Source organism: Lynx rufus, unplaced genomic scaffold (assembly GCF_022079265.1).
Source record: "Lynx rufus isolate CCGP_SWC_20201006 ecotype Redwood Valley unplaced genomic scaffold, mLynRuf1.p SCAF_23, whole genome shotgun sequence".
NCBI lineage: Eukaryota > Metazoa > Chordata > Mammalia > Carnivora > Felidae > Lynx > Lynx rufus.
The window spans coordinates 6,129,189-6,148,068 of NW_025814838.1; the positions used below are offsets into that span (position 1 = coordinate 6,129,189).

General features: G+C 47.8%; 1 protein-coding gene across 2 annotated transcripts in view; it reads right to left on the reverse strand.

The window, feature by feature from the left end:
* The window catches only part of PRKCB (protein kinase C beta), a 333,238-nt gene extending 315,527 nt beyond the window's left edge, over window positions 1–17,711 (reverse strand). Inside the window, exons 1-2 of one of the 2 annotated variants that reach the window (XM_047087202.1) lie at window positions 17,504–17,711; window positions 16,464–16,495 (exon numbers count right to left, since the gene is read on the reverse strand). In XM_047087202.1, the coding sequence (XP_046943158.1) occupies window positions 16,464–16,495; window positions 17,504–17,676 (205 nt within the window). In that variant the 5' untranslated portion in view covers window positions 17,677–17,711. The remainder of the gene's footprint in view (window positions 1–16,463; window positions 16,496–17,503) is intronic. The other variant, XM_047087201.1, reaches the window with a different exon arrangement.
* Between the last annotated feature and the right edge of the window lie 1,169 nt (window positions 17,712–18,880).

Here is an 18,880-nt window from a genome sequence, read left to right on the forward strand (position 1 = left end):
CACAGGAGGAAAACTAAGTGAGAATGCTGACCTCAGGACATTTTTCCGAGGGTATTTTTGAGACCTTTTTTTTTGTTTCCAGAGCTAGCATTTAACGAGCAATCACATGTCTTTGCATACCATGTCTCGTTCGATCTACATGGTGCCCTGGGAGGTAGGCTCAGGATCCTCACCTTCATCCCACAGACGAGACACCAAAGATTAAAGAGGCTAAGAAAGGACTCCACACGTGCTCGGCAGAGGAGCTGATGTCTGACCCCATGCCCTTGACCTCATCCTATCCCACCACAGCTCTATAATCACACTCGCCACACTGGATCACACAAATTCACTCTCGTGTCTGTCTCTTTGAGGATCTCCCCCCACCCCCCGCTCCCCCCACAAGGGCCAGGACCTCATGTTCCAAATCTCAAGCTCTTGGTGCAGCACCAAGCACAAGGCAGGACCCAGATGGTTGGGAGTAATGGTGGCAGTATTCAGTGGCGATGGTGTTAGAATTCAGCGTGTCCTGTGTGCCAAGCCCCGCGCTGTGCCTGTTACACAACAACATATCATTTGGCCCCGCCTCTTCCCTATGAGGTAGGTGCTCTTATCAGGTGCAAGCAGTGGACACTCACTTAGGACCCGCCACAGAAGCCAGTACACTTCAGCAGACGCGCTCTGTATGAGGGCATGTTTTCTAGAGCTAAGCAGTCATGCGGGCCTGAAATTGGTCTGGTAAGTTCCCCAAAATGCCAGCCATACTTTGCAGCTTCTCCCAGCAAGAGGAAGAGCCCATTTCCTCCTTTATTTCCTCCTTTAATTCTGGAATGGGCTTGTGGCTTGCTTTCACTAACCAAATATGTCACAAGTGACACTGTGCAACTCCAAGCCGAGGCTTCAAGAGGCCTTCCAGCCACTGCTTTGTGCACCGGGAACACGCTCACCTCTGTGAGACGAAGCAAAGGCTAGCCTGATGGAAGACGAGATTCCACCTGGAGAAAGGCCCCGGCGTCCCAGGCCCATCAGCTGGGGCCCCAGACGTGTGAGCCCAGCCAGCAACCGCCAACCCCCGTCCAGACCAGAAGGGTCACACAGCTGAGCCCAGCCCAAATCACTGACCCACAGAAAGAAGAGCTAAATAAAACGGTAGTTATTTTAAGCCACTAAAGTTTGAGGTGATTTGTAACACACAACAGGTAATTGGTCTATTAGATGTCCAGATAGCCAAAAGCAGAACCACCAAAGGATTCGTCTACAGGAATGGTGACAAATAAGCAAAAGAAAAGAACAGAGAAGTGTTTACGACGTCCACCGGCAACCAGGAGAGCCAAGAATTCCGACCGGCTGGCAAACTACCACTTGTGACAAGCACCAGACTGTTCTAATACCAAAAAACAAGAAGAGTGCTTCTTCATTTCATACTTTGCAGCAAAACAGACCAGGCTCTCCCCCAAACATACCCTCATAGGTTTGATAAGATGAAGAGGTCTAGAGTTGCACATCTGTTTTTACTGAAGTCAAGTGAGAGATCAAATCGGATACATCATCCCAAAGGAAAAGGAAATCACGGCTGTGGGGACCGGGGCAGGGCTTGCTGTGTTCACCTACATGTTTTCCCACCAGACAGAGCTGGCTGACATGTGCCAGTGCCCCTCGCAGTCGACACAGCCCTCCCTGTGCCAACAGAAGGTGAGCAGAAGTGACATATGTCCCTTCCAGGCTGGAGCAGTTAGGAAATGAGTGTGCTTTTGGGGCACCTCAGTTAGTTGAGCCTCTGACTTCGGCTCAGGTGGTGATCTCACAGTTCGTGAGTTCAAGCCCTGCATCCAGCTTTGCACTGATGATGTGGAGCCTGCTTGGGATTCTGTCTCTCCTTCTCTCTGACCCTACCCCACTTATGCTCTCTCTCGCTCTCTCTCAAAATAAATAAATAAACTTAAAAAAATAAAATAAACATTAAAAAAATTATTAAAAAAAGAAATGAGTGTGCTTTCTCATGTTTTCTCCCCATCCATTGGGCTAACGGAGAGAAAGCTGGAACCCTCAATGACTGCGTGGAAAAATGCCTGACCAGGATCACCCACAATGGTCTGGGCCATGAGAGAGAAAGAAATCTCTTTCTGTTAAGCTGCAGAGACTTTAAGGCTTATCTGTTACAGCAGCTTTAACAGATTCTTACTAGTACGTTAACTAGCATAGATGTTTTGTTTTTTTCTTTTAATATATTTTCAATGTTTTTATTTATTTTTCAGAGAGAGAAAGACAGAGCATGAATGGGGGAGGGGAAACACAGAATCTGAAGCAGGCTCCAGGCTCCAAGCTGTCAGCACAGAGCCCGACCTGGGGCTCCAAGTCGCAAACCGTGAGATCATGACCTAAGCCGAAGTCGGACACTTAACCAACTGAGCCACCCAGGTCCCCCATTACAGACGTTTTTAAATGCAAGCCCTAAAAACAGTTTGAGCTCCAAGTTTTCCGTGTATTAGCAGAACTAAATTTTTTGATGGGAAAATTGTCAGAATGCCCTGGCTTCCTGGTTCTACAGTTTGCACCCGATGGGCAACATTGAAATAAGAAGCAGATGTCCCCCCAAGAAGGCAAACGGTACCAGCCCTCAGTGACTGATTCCAGAAGGTGCTTGTCTCCCATACAGATGTCACTTCTGTGTGTACAACTAAAAAAGTCCCAGCTGATATTTTTGAGGTTCAGCCTCAGTGATTTACACTTGCTTTTTAAATGTTCTATTAAGGGGCCCCTGGGTGGCCCAGTCGGTTAAGCATCCAACTTCGGCTCAGGGCATGATCTCCGTGAGTTCGAGCCCCGTGTCAGGCTCTGTGCTGACAGCTCAGAGCCTGGACCTGCTTCAGATTCTGTGTCTCCCTCTCTCTCTGCTCCCCACCCCTACTCGCACTCTGTCCGTCTCTCTCTCAAAGATAAACATTAAAAAAATAATAACAGGGGCGCCTGGGTGGCGCAGTCGGTTAAGCGTCCGACTTCAGCCAGGTCACGATCTCGCGGTCCGTGAGTTCGAGCCCCGCGTCGGGCTCTGGGCTGATGGCTCAGAGCCTGAAGCCTGTTTCCGATTCTGTGTCTCCCTCTCTCTCTGCCCCTCCCCCGTTCATGCTCTGTCTCTGTCTCAAAAATAAATAAAACGTTAAAAAAAAAAAATTAAAAAAAAAATAATAACAAAATAAATGTTCTATTAAAGTATAATAACAGAAAAGTGCTTACAAGTATACAGCTCAGTGAAATGTCATGATCTGAACACATCAGTGTAACCAGCACTCAGATCAAGAAACAGAACACTGGTGGCATCCCAGAAGCCTCTCTCAGGGATTACCCCCTGGTAATGGCTGTCCTCCCTTCTGACCCCTCTAGTTACTTTCACCGGCTCCTGAACATCAAGTAAATGGGATCATACAGAAGGTACGGTGCCTGGCTTTTGCAGCTGTCGTTACCCCTGGGAGAGTCATCTATGTTACACATAGCTGCAGTTTGTTCCCGTACGTTGCTGTAAGATATTCCACTGTGTGTCCACTATTCTGCTATTAGACAACTGAGGTGGCTTCTAGCATATGTTATATTGGAAGACATTCTTTTCACTCCAGTCCACCAGGGCCCATGATGAACAAAGGCAGGGACTTCAGGAGAAGAACTGTTCATCTTCACAGAGAAACACAGGCAAAGCATGAGACTGTGTCCCCAAGTTAGCAGCATTCACATATTTTTGAAAATCATTTCCCAACAGGCTCTATGAAGGGCAATTTGCTGGGGGTGGGGGGAATGGGAGGGGGAGAGTTCAAACAAAAGTGATCAAAGCCTGTAAACTAGAAAGTGATATAGTTCTCATAAAAATCACAGATCAAGCCATAGAAAACTAGCACCAAAACCCAAATCACAGGACTCCCTCTTACAGTCATTTCTCCCCTATACCATTCGTTCAGTCAACAGGTATTTACTGAACACATCCTATGAGCCAGGTTTGGAGCTGGGTACTTGAGAAAGAACAGGAAGTGAGACAGATGTGGCCCCTACTCTCACAAAATTGACACTCTGGTGGCAAAGACTAAACACTCAAACTAACATACAATTAGAAAATGTAAAGCTGGGGCGCCTGGGTGGCGCAGTCGGTTAAGCGTCCGACTTCAGCCAGGTCACGATCTCGCGGTCTGTGAGTTCGAGCCCCGCGTCAGGCTCTGGGCTGATGGCTCAGAGCCTGGAGCCTGTTTCCGATTCTGTGTCTCCTTCTCTCTCTGCCCCTCCCCCGTTCATGCTCTGTCTCTCTCTGTCCCAAAAATAAATAAACGTTAAAAAAAAAAAAAGAAAATGTAAAGCTGACAAGGAGTTATAGGATTGTACGAGGGGGGACCCGGTTTGGAAAAGCAGGGAAGGCCTCTCTGAAGAAGTGACACTGAGCTAAGTACTGAAGGAGGAGTAGGAGGCAAGCTGGGGGAGAGGAGAGGAAAGAGCAGTTGAAGCTGAAAACAGAGCATGTGCAAATGCCCTGGGGTAGGTAGGAGCATATCATGGTTGAAGAAGACAAGTTGGGTCTTCGGCTAGAAAGTGAAAAGTGGGTAAAAGGGAGGTACAAGTGAGGTTCATGAGGACCCAGGGCAGACAAGGACTTGTAACTCATATGAAAGACTCTGGACTTAATCCTGGGAAGAACAGAAATGCCAGCCATCAAAAGAGGTGTATCTGGGGTGCCTGCGTGGCTCAGTCAGTTAAGCGTCCAACTCTTGATTTTGGCTCAGTTCATCATCTCACGGTTCATGAGATCAAGCCTCAGGTTGAGCTCTGTGCTAACAGTGCAAAGCCTGGTTGGGGTTCTCTCTCTCTCTTTCTCTCTACCCCTTTCATGCTCATGCTCAGAAGCACATTCTCTCTCTCTCTCTCTCTCTCTCTCTCTCTCTCTCCCTCTTTCTCTCTCTCTCCCTCTCTTTCCCTCAAAAATAAGCTTTTAAAAAAAGAAGAAAACATTTTTTTAAAAAACATGAGTATCTAACTGAAATACAAAGAGGTCCCTCACCACTCTATATGCCAATCTTCCTTCCCTAGGTGCACTATTTGGCCCAGATAGAATTATCAATACTCCCAACCATACATTTTGCCATATACATAAAAACAACCCAGATAACTATTGAAATTCTCATTTACAGCAACACCAAAATTCTAAATAATGGCCCCCACTTTGGGGAGGGAAAGGAGATCTTCAAAATATGGTTAGCTCCTAAAAATCACCCAAGCGCACCATCACAAGACTAGAGGCAGTCCTGCAGACTTCACCCTCCACCTTCACCCACATTATTTGGCAGCTTCTTCTTCAACCCAAAAGAGCACGTAAACATTCCATCTGGAGGATGAAGGGAACTCAAAATTTAAAAAGTGAAATGGTCAGAAATCTATTTAAAGTTGAAATGCCATCAACACGTTTTCAAAATGAAGACAGCAGATGGGACCATCACAGATCTCAATTCAGCTTCTGAGGTTTCCCACAAATTAAAGATTCCAAAGCCAGGAAACTGTTGCACAGAAAACACTGTTGCTCACCCGTGTTCCTGTCACAGCTCTGACCCCAGCTAAGAGTTTCTCACTCAGAAACATTGTGAGTTGCACCTGCACCTAATACTATTGCCCACAGCGTGTAAACACGTTCATTCTTGCATCAAGTCCTTGACTCAGGTTCATTGCACTTGCCTCCCCAACGGGATTATAGAGTCAGTAAGGACAAGACGGCACCCAGCCCCAGGAATAAATGCAAACAGCTGCCATTTATCAAGCGCTCAGTGCACGTCAGGCGAGGCACTAAGGAATTACTGGACGTGTGCCCTCTAAACAAGATACTATTGTTTCCTTTTACCTCTAAAGCAACAGAAGCTCAAAGTGTTTAAGGAAATATGTTCCTGGGCCCTGTACCAAGAAGCCAAGATTTGAGGCAATGCCTTTCAATTTCCAAAGCACAAACTCCTCACTACCCATGCAGCATGGGCTCCATTAACACGTGTTGGATAAGTGACAGCAGCCAGGCAGGAGAAAGGCAGTGGGAGGATTCCTTTCAAAGGAAAAATCATTTCCACGGCCCTCTCTGCCTAAGGATGCAGGGAAGAGAGATATCCCTATTGTTAGAACCGTAAAAATAACCCAGTAACCACCTCCCAAAATAGAACAATCAACAATATGACTGACACGAAAATCCAAACGTCTCTCTACGACGTGAGACCCTCAGTGCTCCGGTGACACCCCCCACAGCCTCTAAATGGTCATTTCAGCTTCTCGTACCTGCCCTCCAAGCCCACAAGCCTGGAATTTCGGGATCTGAGTCACAGCAATTACTGTTTCAAATGTGCTTCATGCTCCTCTTTTTCACACGTTTAGCCACTTCCCTCACCCTCTTTAGAACAATGACAACAAGCACCTCCTAGTCACTATCCTGCCTTCACAAGGTCCAAACCCTCCTATATGACGTTGATCTCCAAGCGCCGCCCCTCCCCAACCCAAGCACACCCTCCTTCCCATTCCCTGCATGTGCTCTGTTCTCTCCTTTGTGTGTTCAACTTGAGTTGTCCTCTGCGTGAAACACCCTTCCCAGCCCCCAGCCTCCTGTCAATCTGGGAACTCCCACTCCTGCTGTAAGATTGTTCCCAAATGTTACCTCCTCTGTGGAATCTTCTCCACCCCTCCCAGGAGTAAGGATGTCATCCCACTTCTCATTTATGTGGCAGAACTAACTGGCCATGTGCTGTTCTCCCCACAAATGACCAGGAAGATCGTCAAGGGCACAAGGATAGATTCCTCTCCAAAGCCCATACTGCAACGGGACATTTTACAATACATTTCTTTTAAGTTATTTATTAGTTACTGTTCTTCTTCCACTAGAATATAAATTCCATGAGGTCAGGGACTCTGTCTGGTTCACTGCTCCAGTTCCAGTGCCTAAAATAGTACCTGAAACATGGTAGGCACTCAAAGATTTGCTGAGTGAATGAATGCACAGATGGACAGATGGCTAGATGGATGGTGGAATGGATGGATGGTTGGGTGAACTGATGGATGAATGGACAGCAGATGGAAAAATGGCTGAATAGATAGATCAATGGATTAGTGAGTGGGTTGGTGGGTAGATGGATGGAGAGATAGATCGTTGGATCAAGCAGGATCATGCTTCACCAGCCCAGGGTCATAGAGTCATGGAGACAGAGCAGGATTTGAAATCAGGCCTATCTGATTTTTTGAGCCTGTATTCTCAATTCGATTTATACTGCCTATCTAGAAACCCAAAGTCTGGTCACTGGACAGCAGCAAGATAAAAGAAGAAAGAGTCTAAAATTCCCACCCCCCCCACCTGGGAACATGGTTATTTTTGAGCTAAATTAATTTCCATCTACTTAGTAAATGCCAAGACTCAACAGGAAGGCATCTGAACCCTCCTAGTGTGGGTCTCAGTTCCCCTTCTGACTCAGTAGGGCAACGCTCTGTGTGTGGGCTGAGGGAAAGGAGACATCCAGGAGACACAAACAAGCAAGACAGAGGACAATAAAAAGTAACAGCAACAATACCAATAGTAATATTAAAAAATTGATACTCCTGAATAAAAGCCACCGTCTCTTCCAAACCTCGCTGGAGCCTACAAGTGTGATGTCTTTCAATTCTCGGCTACATCGAGTTTTCTTCCAACACCAACCATTCCCAGGAAAAACAATGATGCTCCTTCTCTATTCACAGGAAGGAACAGCCAGTATGAAATTAGACCCAGAGGTAAAACAGGACGAGGCTTGACATTAGGCAAAAGTAGGTGTGGGGAGGATGGTTTAAGGGTAGAAACTAACATACCCCTATGTGCTCATAACTCCCTGTAGTTCTTTTATAATAAAAAATAAAAAGCATCTATTAAGTGCCCAAATTTGTGTTAGCGAGGCATTAAAGACATGTTAGCACCAAACCGAGATCAGAAAAGACAGAGATCATTTTCTGCATGTGATTCAATGAGGCTTACTGTGAAACTACTTACAAATTACCTTCCAAATGAAAGCAAACACCGCCTAAGCCAACAAAATGAACAGCTGTAGAACATCAGACCTCAACCCAGGGTAAGGAAGGTATCTGGGAGTCAAGGCGAGTAATCCTGTGTCCCTCAAAACTGGCTTTCAGTTCAGATGCCTCTCACCGAAATGCTTTACGCTCCCTTTTTACTTATTCTCAACCTGTCGGCTCAAACTTGTTCCTCCACCTCTGAAATGATCTGATTTTTTCTCCACCTCAAACTGCAACCCCTAAAACAAAAAGGAAGCCAGTTCATTATCTGAGTTATTAGCCAGGAGGTGATGAAGTTCTTTGTCGAACTAGGACAGAAGCCATCTTCAGGTAGCTATCTGATTCTACTAAATATTCATCTTACTCGCGACCATGGCACAGGTAAAGATTCAGGGCTTCTCGGGGCGCCTGGGTGGCGCAGTCGGTTAAGCGTCCGACTTCAGCCAGGTCACGATCTCGCGGTCCGTGAGTTCGAGCCCCGCGTCGGGCTCTGGGCTGATGGCTCAGAGCCTGGAGCCTGTTTCCGATTCTGTGTCTCCCTCTCTCTCTGCCCCTCCCCCGTTCATGCTCTGTCTCTCTCTGTCCCAAAAATAAATAAACGTTGAAAAAAAAAAATTTTTAAAAAAAAGATTCAGGGCTTCTCTGCAGAATGTGACAGAGATAAGACCTTCTCTGTATCTTCACCCAGGATATGAGCAGCTTCACACAATACAGATTTTTTAGCTCTGGCTCCCTGGCAACTCAGACTTTCTCCAATTACTTCGAAGGATGGGAAGTTATTTGCCTTTCGTTTTTGGTTTTTCATTCTCAGACCAAAGAATTCCCTGACTCCACCCCAACCGTTGCATAGGGTAGCATCCCCCTTATAAATTCTCATGCACCCTGTACACTTCCTACAAAGTGCTTAACAAAAGTAAGCTTAAATATGGTTACAATGATTGGTAGAATATTGATCTTTTAATGTTTATTTATTTTTGAGAGAGAGCTCAAGTGGGGGAGGCACAGGGCGGGGCAGGGGGGACAGAGGATCCGAAGGGGGCCCTACACTGACAGCACAGAGCCCAACATGGGGCTTGAACTCACAAACTGTGAGATGATGACCTGGGCTGAAGTTGGACGCTCAACCGACTGAGCAACCCAGGTGCCCCATGATTCACAGAATATTTACACTGTAAGCTGCATGACATTAGGATCTTCTTGAGCTCATTCACCATAGTATTCCTGCCATCTAAAATAATTCCTGACATATAGAACTTAATGAGTGAATATTTTTTGGAAGCATGAATGGATATATAGAATGATAAATGGATGGAGGGATGGAGGGAAATGGATGGATGCATAAATGCATGTAAATATATAAGGTTCCTACCAGATTTTCAAGCAGCCATCACACCTCCAAATGCCACATGTAAACACTGTGGATTTTGTATACCCTATAAAAAGCCCAACAATCTATATAATATCACACAATTTTAATGGAGAAATAGGATGAGTCAAGCCAAAGGATCCATGAAATTAGATCAAATGCCAAAAATGATGAGACCAAGCTTTTGAATGCATTATCCAGAGATGGTGAAATATTCAGCTGATCCCTCTACCCACCCAAGAAGTAATTAGACTACAAAGTCAAAGGAGCAGAACCCGGATTTTAAATTGTACTTAGTAGTAATTTTTTTTTTAATTTTTTTTTCAACGTTTATTTATTTTTGGGACAGAGAGAGACAGAGCATGAACGGGGGAGGGGCAGAGAGAGAGGGAGACACAGAATCGGAAACAGGCTCCAGGCTCCGAGCCATCAGCCCAGAGCCCGACGCGGGGCTCGAACTCACGGACCGCGAGATCGTGACCTGGCTGAAGTCGGACGCTTAACCGACTGCGCCACCCAGGCGCCCCTGTACTTGGTAGTAATTTAACTACCTGTAGCTGAAAAGCATCAAAAGGAGATGCATATTCTCAAAACCGTGACATACTGATGTATTTACGTATGTTTTTTATATACACACATGTGTGTGCGTACTCACAGAGACAGAAACAGAAAGCTAGGCAGAAAAAGACAGAGAAAGAAGAAAGACTCCAATAACAAGAATACATATAAATAACTGTCAAACCTTTGGTTCATCCTTTGACCAATTACTTTCTCTGTTATCTTTTTCTTTCTTGACCCAAAGACACCATAAACATGCTGGACGTGGTTCTAGGCAGGACACCTGGGTATCACCAGTACTCAGAAACAATATATTTTTTTAATTACTTTCTAAGAACCTGCATATCATATCAGTTACATTTCCAAAGGTGGCATTTTCCATATTTACTTAGAAAGGCATTCTGTTGCCCAGTGACAAAGCTTTTTGAGTTTGCCCTGAGTGCTTGACAGCTCAAAATGAATTTACTGTTGCCTCTCCAACAAATCAGCCCTCCTTTTTAAGACCCAACATTAATTCGCTTAAATATTTTTTTAATGTTTGTTTATTTTGGAGGGAGAGAACGCGAGCTCGCATGACCAGGGGAGGAGCAGAGACAGGGAGACACAATCCAAAGCAGGCTCTGTGCTGACAGCAGAGAGCCCAATGTGGGGTTACCGGTTTTTAAATTTTTTGAATATTTAGTTATTTTTGAAAGAGAGAGAGCATGCACGTGAGCAGGGGAGGGACAGAGAGAGAGAAAGAGAGAAAGAATCCCAAGCAGGCTTCCACACTATCAGGGCAGAGCCTGAGGTGGATCTCAATCTCAGGAATCAAACCCTGAGATCATGACCTGAGCCAAAATCAAGAGTCAGACATTTAACTCATTGAGCCACCCACGCACCCCTCACCTGAAGATTTTTATTTCAAATGGGACTTTGGGCCTAAAATCCCACTTCAGGTGGAAAAAATAAAAAAGTCAAACCATCAAATACAAAGTCAAAGAACTTCGGCCTTTTACCCACATTGAACCCTCAGGACACATTCAGAAAAAGCTAAGAGGTGAGCAGAGTTTCACTCACAGTCCTCTGGGATCTGCTTCTGGAAGGGAAATGGAATAATAGAAGGCTGCTTCAGTAGCTCACAGCCTGACTTACCGATTGTACAAAAAACAAACCAACAAACAAAAAAACAAAAAAAAAGCCCTCTTTATGAGAAAGTCCTACCTAAAGTATAAGATATCACATTATAAGTTGCCAGGGAAAACTATGCCAAAAATAAAATTAACCTTTGATTCAGCTTTGATTGTTGTTTTTAAAAAGAGCACACTTTAATCTCTATGTGTTGACTACACACGAAAATAAACTTGTATCGCACAGAGTTAAACGTGGATAAAAACGGCAATGTTTGAATTCATGAAACATTTTGGGGTTCTTAAAGAATAACTTCTATTAAAAGGTTAAGAAAACCGCTTTCAGATCTACACAGGAAAGAGAAGAGCTGGCTTACTCATTATAATCATTCCTGCTAGGTTTTCATAGTCAGAAAACTAGTGAGCTGGGGTTTTTCTAGAGAGTCCCTGACAAGTTGAGATCTTTCTCACGAGGAAAGGGTGAGAAAAGAGAATCTAAACAAGCCTGGCTGGCTGAGCAGTGCACTCACTGGTGCTGCCCAAAGTCTATGAAGAAACACATCTGAGAGGAAAACCTACCTAAATACACGAAAGTGGCCTAGTCATTCAATGACTTCCAGAATGAACTTCTCCCACTTTGACAGAGTTTCCTACCATGAATCAAGTAATAATGATCGTCTCACTTAGAGTCATGGATACTTACTGTGGATATTTCTCTTATACCTTGGTGTATACCATAACTCTATGAGATAGGTACTATTAGCCCCATTTTACAGATGAGGAAACTGAGGCCACTACAGGTGGATGACTTGCCCAAGTTCACAAAGCAAGTAGGTGGCAGAGCAGAGATTGGAACTCAGTTCTACCTGACTCTAACCCCATGCTATGAATTCTGAATCTCTAAATTGTATTGCTTGCCTGTTTATACTAAAGTGACTTCCTTTTAAAAAAAAAACAGTTTTGGGGCTCCTGGGTGGTTCAGTAGGTTAAGCATCTGACTTCAGGTCGGGTCATGATCTCACAGTTCATGAGTTTGAGCCCCACATCGGGCTCTGTGCTGACAGCTCAGGGCCTGGAGCCTGCTTCGGATTCTGTGTCTCCCGCTCTCTCTGCCCCTCCCTTGCTTTCTTTCTCTCTCTCCCTCTCTCTCTCTCTCTCTCAAAAATAAATAAACATTTAAAAAAAAATTTTTTTAATTAGTTTTTCTCTGCCAAACTGCAAAAGCTTCTTGGGGTAAGAGTCTAATTCCACCCAAAGTCTTGTTTTCATTACAATTAACACACAAATGCAAGTTCTAAGGTCCTCTAAAGAATGCCAGAGGGGGCGCCTGGGTGGCTCAGTCGGTTAACCGTCTGACTTCAGCTCAGGTCACAATCTCGCGGTCCGTGAGTTCAAGCCCCGCGTCAGGCTCTGGGCTGATGGCTCAGAGCCTGGAGCCTGCTTCTGATTCTGTGTCTCCCTCTCTCTCTGCCCCTCCCCTGTTCATGCTCTGTCTCTCTCTGTCTCAAAACTAAATAAACGTTAAAAAAATTAAAAAAAAAAAGAATGCCAGAGAAAAGTCAGCCTTGCTTCTCTGAGGGTCCCATTTATTATCCAGAATTTAGTTTCATAATACAGATATTCAGCCCTAGCACTCCGTCACCAGAGGCCTTAAGCTACCTCACAGAGTGTGGTTTTATAGAACATAGAGACCGTGAGTAACAAAAAGGGGAGAAATTTTATGGCAATCTAGAATTTTGTCCTCTAGCAGTACAAAAACAAGGGAATCTATTCATAAGCTCCCCTGATCACACAGAAATCCATGATTTCCCATGGCTGATGGACTTTCCATCCTTCCTCCCTCCGCCCATCCCAGCATCCCCAATTTCCACGGCAGCACGATGGAGCACGGAGGCTCAGGGGGTTCCCTGCCTTAGGATCATCTTACACAACTCTTACCCAAGAATGGCACAGACCAAACCCCCTCTCCCCTTCTACTTTTGAAATGGAACACCGCCACCCTAACTTGTAGCCAGGAACAGGACAACTTGAAATTTACACCACATTTTCCATATACCCCTTTGTAACATGGTGTGGGTATACGATTAAGTTCTAGCTAATAGCTCAGACGCAGAAGTATCTTGCAGCAAGTTCCATAAGGGACAGTGAGCATGTGACCTTTGCCTGTCTTTTTACCCTTTCCTCCTTCCTGCTGGCTGAAACAAAGATTTAATGACTGGATCCTAGCATCCTTCTTAGACCTTCTAAGCATCTAGCATCCTTCTTAGACCATAAGCTAATTGTCACCTCCTGGATGGTGGAGCAGAAAACTGAAAGGAGATAGGACCCTGGGCTCTGGACCTCTGACTAATGTAAGAAACTAAAACCTTATGTATTCTTGGGGTACCTGGGTGGCTCAGTCAGTTAAGCATCACACTTCAGCTCAGGTCATGATCTCACAGTTCATGAGATCGAGCCCCACTTTGAGTAAGTTCGGGCTCCGCACTCTCTCTCTCTACCCCTCAAGGGATTCTCTCTCTCTCTCTCTGCCCCTCATTCACTTGCATGCTATTTCTCTCTCTGAAAAATAAATAAATAAATACATAAATAAATCCTTATGTGTTCTCTATAAAATGTTGATCCCATTTTAATTGGGCGTACTTTCAGAGGAAATCGGTGGTGTCAAAATATTCAGGTGGCTCCAAAATCAGTCCCAGGCAACTCTGAGCAGATCAGAAGATAACCTTCTCCCCTTCCTGGAAGCCTCCCTCCAACCTAAGCATCTCTATGTCAGGGGCTGCCAGTCCACCCTATCCCCTCTCTCTTGCTCCTTCCCGCTCCAGCCCAGATGGAATAAACTGCCAAAACAGTGACATGGGTGACCAGATGTTCACAGCTGGATTTCAGCTCTCACCTAGCAGCTGGTTCCATGGCAAAGCAACTCTCTAGGGACAGTCTTCTCTCACACCAGCCCCCACCTTGGGGGATCTGGGGGACAATCCCAGGGGCTGATCTTTTCTGAGCACTTGCTCTATGCTAAGCTCTGATCCAAACATCTCCCATGCAACAGCTTTGGGCTACTCAGCAACTTTTTAAGGTAGGTCCTGTTTATTGGACCCATTTTATACACAAGACACCTGAGCTCAATAACACGGCTGGGAAGCCTCGAAGCCAAATTCAAACCCACAGTGACCTGCCTGATGGCCTATACATGTATGTGCACTACCCTACACTGCCCCTCAGGGACAGGAGAAAAATAAAGGTGATTAATAATAATAATAATAATAATAATAATCGTAAGTACTTCTACCTCTGAAGTTGCCGTATTTGATGAGAAACTTTAATTCTGCTTTACTCTCACTACACCAGAAAATTCCTACCACTTTCCAGGCTTTGAAAAACAGGATCTCCTGCTTCAGGTATGTCATCACCTACACATCCAGAGTGACTTCCCCAAGCATCAGTGACTGCAGAGCGGGTGGGAAAGCAGCAATAAAAATGTTCAAAAATCACCCTGGACACCAGCAAGAGACAAAGACAGAAACAGATGCATGGAAGTGAAAGGTAACCTCAAATATCATCTACACATTCCAGCACTAAGACACCACTGATATTCTGCTTCGGGGGCCAAAGTTCTAGAAAACAATCTGTTTGCAAAAGAGCCTAAGCTGTTGCCACTTTAAAGGGATTTGGAAAGACCTGAAACTAACATAACACTGGATGTTAATTATACTTCAATTAAAATAATAATAATAAAATTAAAATAAGAGCATATAAAACTGGAGGGGCACATGGGCGGCTCAGTCGGTTAAGTGTCCGACTCTTGATTTCAGCTCAGGTCATGATCCCATGGTTCGTGGGTTCAAGCCTCATGTCGGGCTCTGTGCTGACAATGTGGAACCTGCGTGGGATTCTCTCTCTCTTTCTCTCTCTCTCTCTGCCCCTCCTCTGCTCACGTGTACCTTCTCTCTCTCTCTCTCAAAATAAATAAACTTTAAAAAAGAGAGTATGTAAAACTGGAAAAAAATAATGAAGGGATTTAGGAAGTTCTCTGGTGCAGAGTGTGAGGCTGGCTGGGGCTCCACATCTTGGTAAGAGAGGCTGGGAAGGTCTGAAGGCTCACTGTATGAGCCAGCTCTTCCCTGGATCTCAGGTGAAGGAACCTGAGAGTCTCAGAAGACAGCAGTGCCACAATGAGAGCACCGTGTATGACTGACAATGCCACCTACACTCACCAGGGATCACTGGACTTTTCCCTGGGGGGTTGGAGGTGCTATAACAACAACAACAAAAAAATCAGTACTAAGTCACGTCGCAGACTCTTGAATGCTCAAATGCTTTCTTCTCCTGATCTAAACCCCGCTCCCCAGTCTGGTCAATTTGCCCCTACGACACGCCCCAGAAATGAGACATTTCTCACCAAACTCAACCACACATGGCTCAGAATTGGGGAGGGGGGAAAAAAAAAAACTTCCCAGAACAGAAGTTGCAAACTTGAATGCCTACCAGAGACAGAAATTCTGGGTGAGGTGGGCCCAGCTGGGAAGGACTAAGATAAAATGGTGAATGTGTGCCCCCCCCCAACTATGAAAATAACTCCAAATGACTGTTCCAACAAGAAAGTAGGACCAATTCTCAGCAAACTCGAAGCTGGAAATTCAAGGATGTATGTGAAATCTCCCAGTTCTGAATGTGGACATCAAATTCAAAAAATGTTGGATACCCTAAGGGCTAAACAAGTCCACAGGGAATTTGACCATGGAGAGCGAGTTTGCAGTGAGAAATGGCCAAGGCCACCTTACACAGGAGTACAAGTCACTACTAGGTTGAGCATCTCTGGCTAGGGTCAAGGATCTCAAACCAGGTGCAAAGACCCAGGTAACCAGTCACTTGGAGTCCTTCCTGTAGGTAGCCAGAAGATGGAAAGGCAATCAGCATCGGCGAGGCACCCCATCTGGAACGACCTCTTTCAGAGAGGGAGGAGGCCCAGGGGACAACCCCGGTCACTTTTCTAGGGGATGCACCATATGCAGAGGCGGCAGCCACCTGTGGAGACTTCTGTGAAGCAGGGGGAGAGATAGAACCTCTTTCTGTGAGATGAGGAAGGGCCTCTCTGAGGAAGGGATCCTCCCAGAAATGGCCCCTGGAGACACTTCTTCCAGAAGCAGGACTGGCCAAGCAAGATAGGTTCAGGCTCTTCCAGCCGCGAAGGCAGAAATAGGGTCTCTCACGGCACTCACCTGTCCTGGATGAAGCATCACTGCCCCCACATAAACACACGCCTTAAAAGGACCCTTTTGTGGTGATGCATTCCTAGCTTGGCAGGTCACTCTGACAGATACGATTCCTTCACTCCCTGCCTAACTCAGTCACTTCTAGAAAGTCTTTTTCACCATCTCTTCCCACAAACTGGGCATCCCCAGAGCCCCACAGCCTACCTTGGCACTGGAATCCTTGCTTCCCGAAGCCCCTGCAAAGGCAGAAACAGGCATGTCAGGCAGCCCTAGGGGCCCAGCCACCAGCTAGTTCCCCCACGTCACCCCCCTCCCCGTCCCTCTACCCCAGGTGCAACCTCCTAGCCACAGGCGGGTGCCCAAGAGTCTTCCGCCTTTGGGGGAGGGGGCAGCTGGGAGCTCGACGGTAACCCCTACCTCCCCCTCAGAAGGCAGAAGAGAGAGGCTGCGACCACCAGGTGGCGGGATGGGGGGAGCCTTTCCGTCGCAGGGAGGGTGGGGGGCAGGCGGGAGATCTGCCCACAGAGATGCCCCGGTACCTTCGGGGAAAGAGAAGAGATAGAGCCACATCCAGAGGGAGGATGAGAAAGACCCCGCGGTGGTGGGGTTCCCCAGGGGGCTGCGAAGAGAGAAAGGGCTCCCCATGTCTAGAGGGACGGGGCGAGAGCTGGGAATAAAGGTCTCCGCAGTGAAGCGAGGGGAAAACTGAGGAGCGCAAAGGGGAACCCTGGCCCGCAGGAAAGAGCAGTAAGAGATAACCCGGGGCGGCACGGCGGGAGACACGGAAGGGGAGGAAAGGATGCCCCACGCCCGCAGGGAGATAGACAGGACACCCAGGGCACTGCCCCCGGAAAGGAGGGGAGGGGGTGCGGGCGCCGCGAGCCTGGAAAGAGGCGGGGAGACGGGGAACCCCGAGCGAGCGGGCACTCGAGGCGCTGCCCTCCAGGGAGGGACAGCCACCCCGCGCTCGGAGCAGCCGGAGAACCAGCGCCCGCGACGCGCGGCCCCGGGGCTCTCCCGAGGCGGCTGGGAAGAAGAGCGGGCAGGAGGCGCCCCGCGGCCGGCCGTCTGGGGCCGGGGAGGAGGAAGCCGCAGGACTGTGCACCCGGGCGTCCGGGGCGGGGAGCCGGGGATGCGGGGCCCGGCGGCGCTCGTCCCCCCCTCGGGGACGCGGAGAGGGGGGCCCCGCGAGTGGCGCTGCCCTCGGGGCCCCGGGAAGGTGCCCTGCGCCGGCGCGCTCTCACCAGATGAAGTCGGTGCAGTGGCTGCAGAAGGTGGGCTGCTTGAAGAAGCGGGCGGTGAATTTGTGGTTCTTCACCTCGTGCACGTTTTTCTGCCGGAGGGCGCCTTTGCGGGCGAAGCGCACGGTGCTCTCCTCGCCCTCGCTCGGCGGCGGCCCCGCAGCCGGGTCAGCCATCTTGCGCGCGGGGAGCGGGAGCCGAGAGGTGCCGGCCCCGGGGCCGCGGGAGCGCGGGCTGCGGGCCCGGGAGGCGCGCGAGGAGGCGGCCGCTGCTGCCGCCCGGGGCCGCGGGCGCTTCCCCTGCGCCGGCTCTGGCCGCCGCGGCGCGCGGAGCTGAGGCTGTCACTCGCCCAGCTGCCGCCGCTCGTCCAGCTGCGCTTGGCACCGCTGGCCCCAGCTGCGGGGGAGGGAGGCGGAGCCCCGGGCAGGCCCCGCCTCCTTCATTTGCATCGCGCTCAGGCCCCGCCCAGCGCCGCCAGCTGCTTTACATATTGGCACCCCTGAGACTGCCGGCCTCCCAGCGAAGTGTTCACCGCCGCAGCGCTGCGGCGCGGGGACCGCAGCCTGCTATCAGCCTGAGCCTGCTGTCAGCCCTGAGCCTCGCCCCCTGCCCCACTCCTGCGCCTGAGGTTGCATTAAGGGGATGAGCACCTTGGGTGCACCCCCTGGGGAACCCAGAGCGGAAGGACCGACGGGGACTGGGGGTGGGAGGTGGCAAGGGTGGGCGCGACGGATTCCACCCGGCCTCTGCAGAGACTGGTGCCCATCCACCCCGCCTCCATCCCATTGGTCATTCTGCACGCGTCTCCTGGAGGGATGGACTCCCGCTGTCACTCATTCGGAAAGGCCTGTGGCTCCTCACACTTACACACACAAACGCACACACTGCAGAGGTAGGGGAGGAGCACAATTATTATTATATGTGTGTGTGTGTGTGTGTGTGTGTGTGTGTGTGAGCGTACATGTATGTATATATATATATATATATATATATATATATACACATCTAAGTAAGACAGTGGATATATATATATCCACCACAAAGACATTTCTTGGCTTTGCTTGCCCAACCATTTAGAAGGGAACTCCCTACTTTCTGTCCATCCCCTCCACCAAGAGACTCAGTTTCTTCAATTGTAAAATGGGGCTGAAGGTGACCCGTCTTCACAAATGCTAGTCATATTTGTGCACCATCTGAAAAAAGAAAAACAAAAAGTCTATCCGGTTGTTGAATTTGAATAGCAAGAGGTATCCATAATAGTAAAATCTCTCCAGATGCTACCACCTGCCCAAAATACCTGCATCTGGAGGCTTCTTCTATTTGTTAAAGAGGGAAATTAAAAGATATTAGAGAGATGCTAAAGACACACTAACGTCCAAC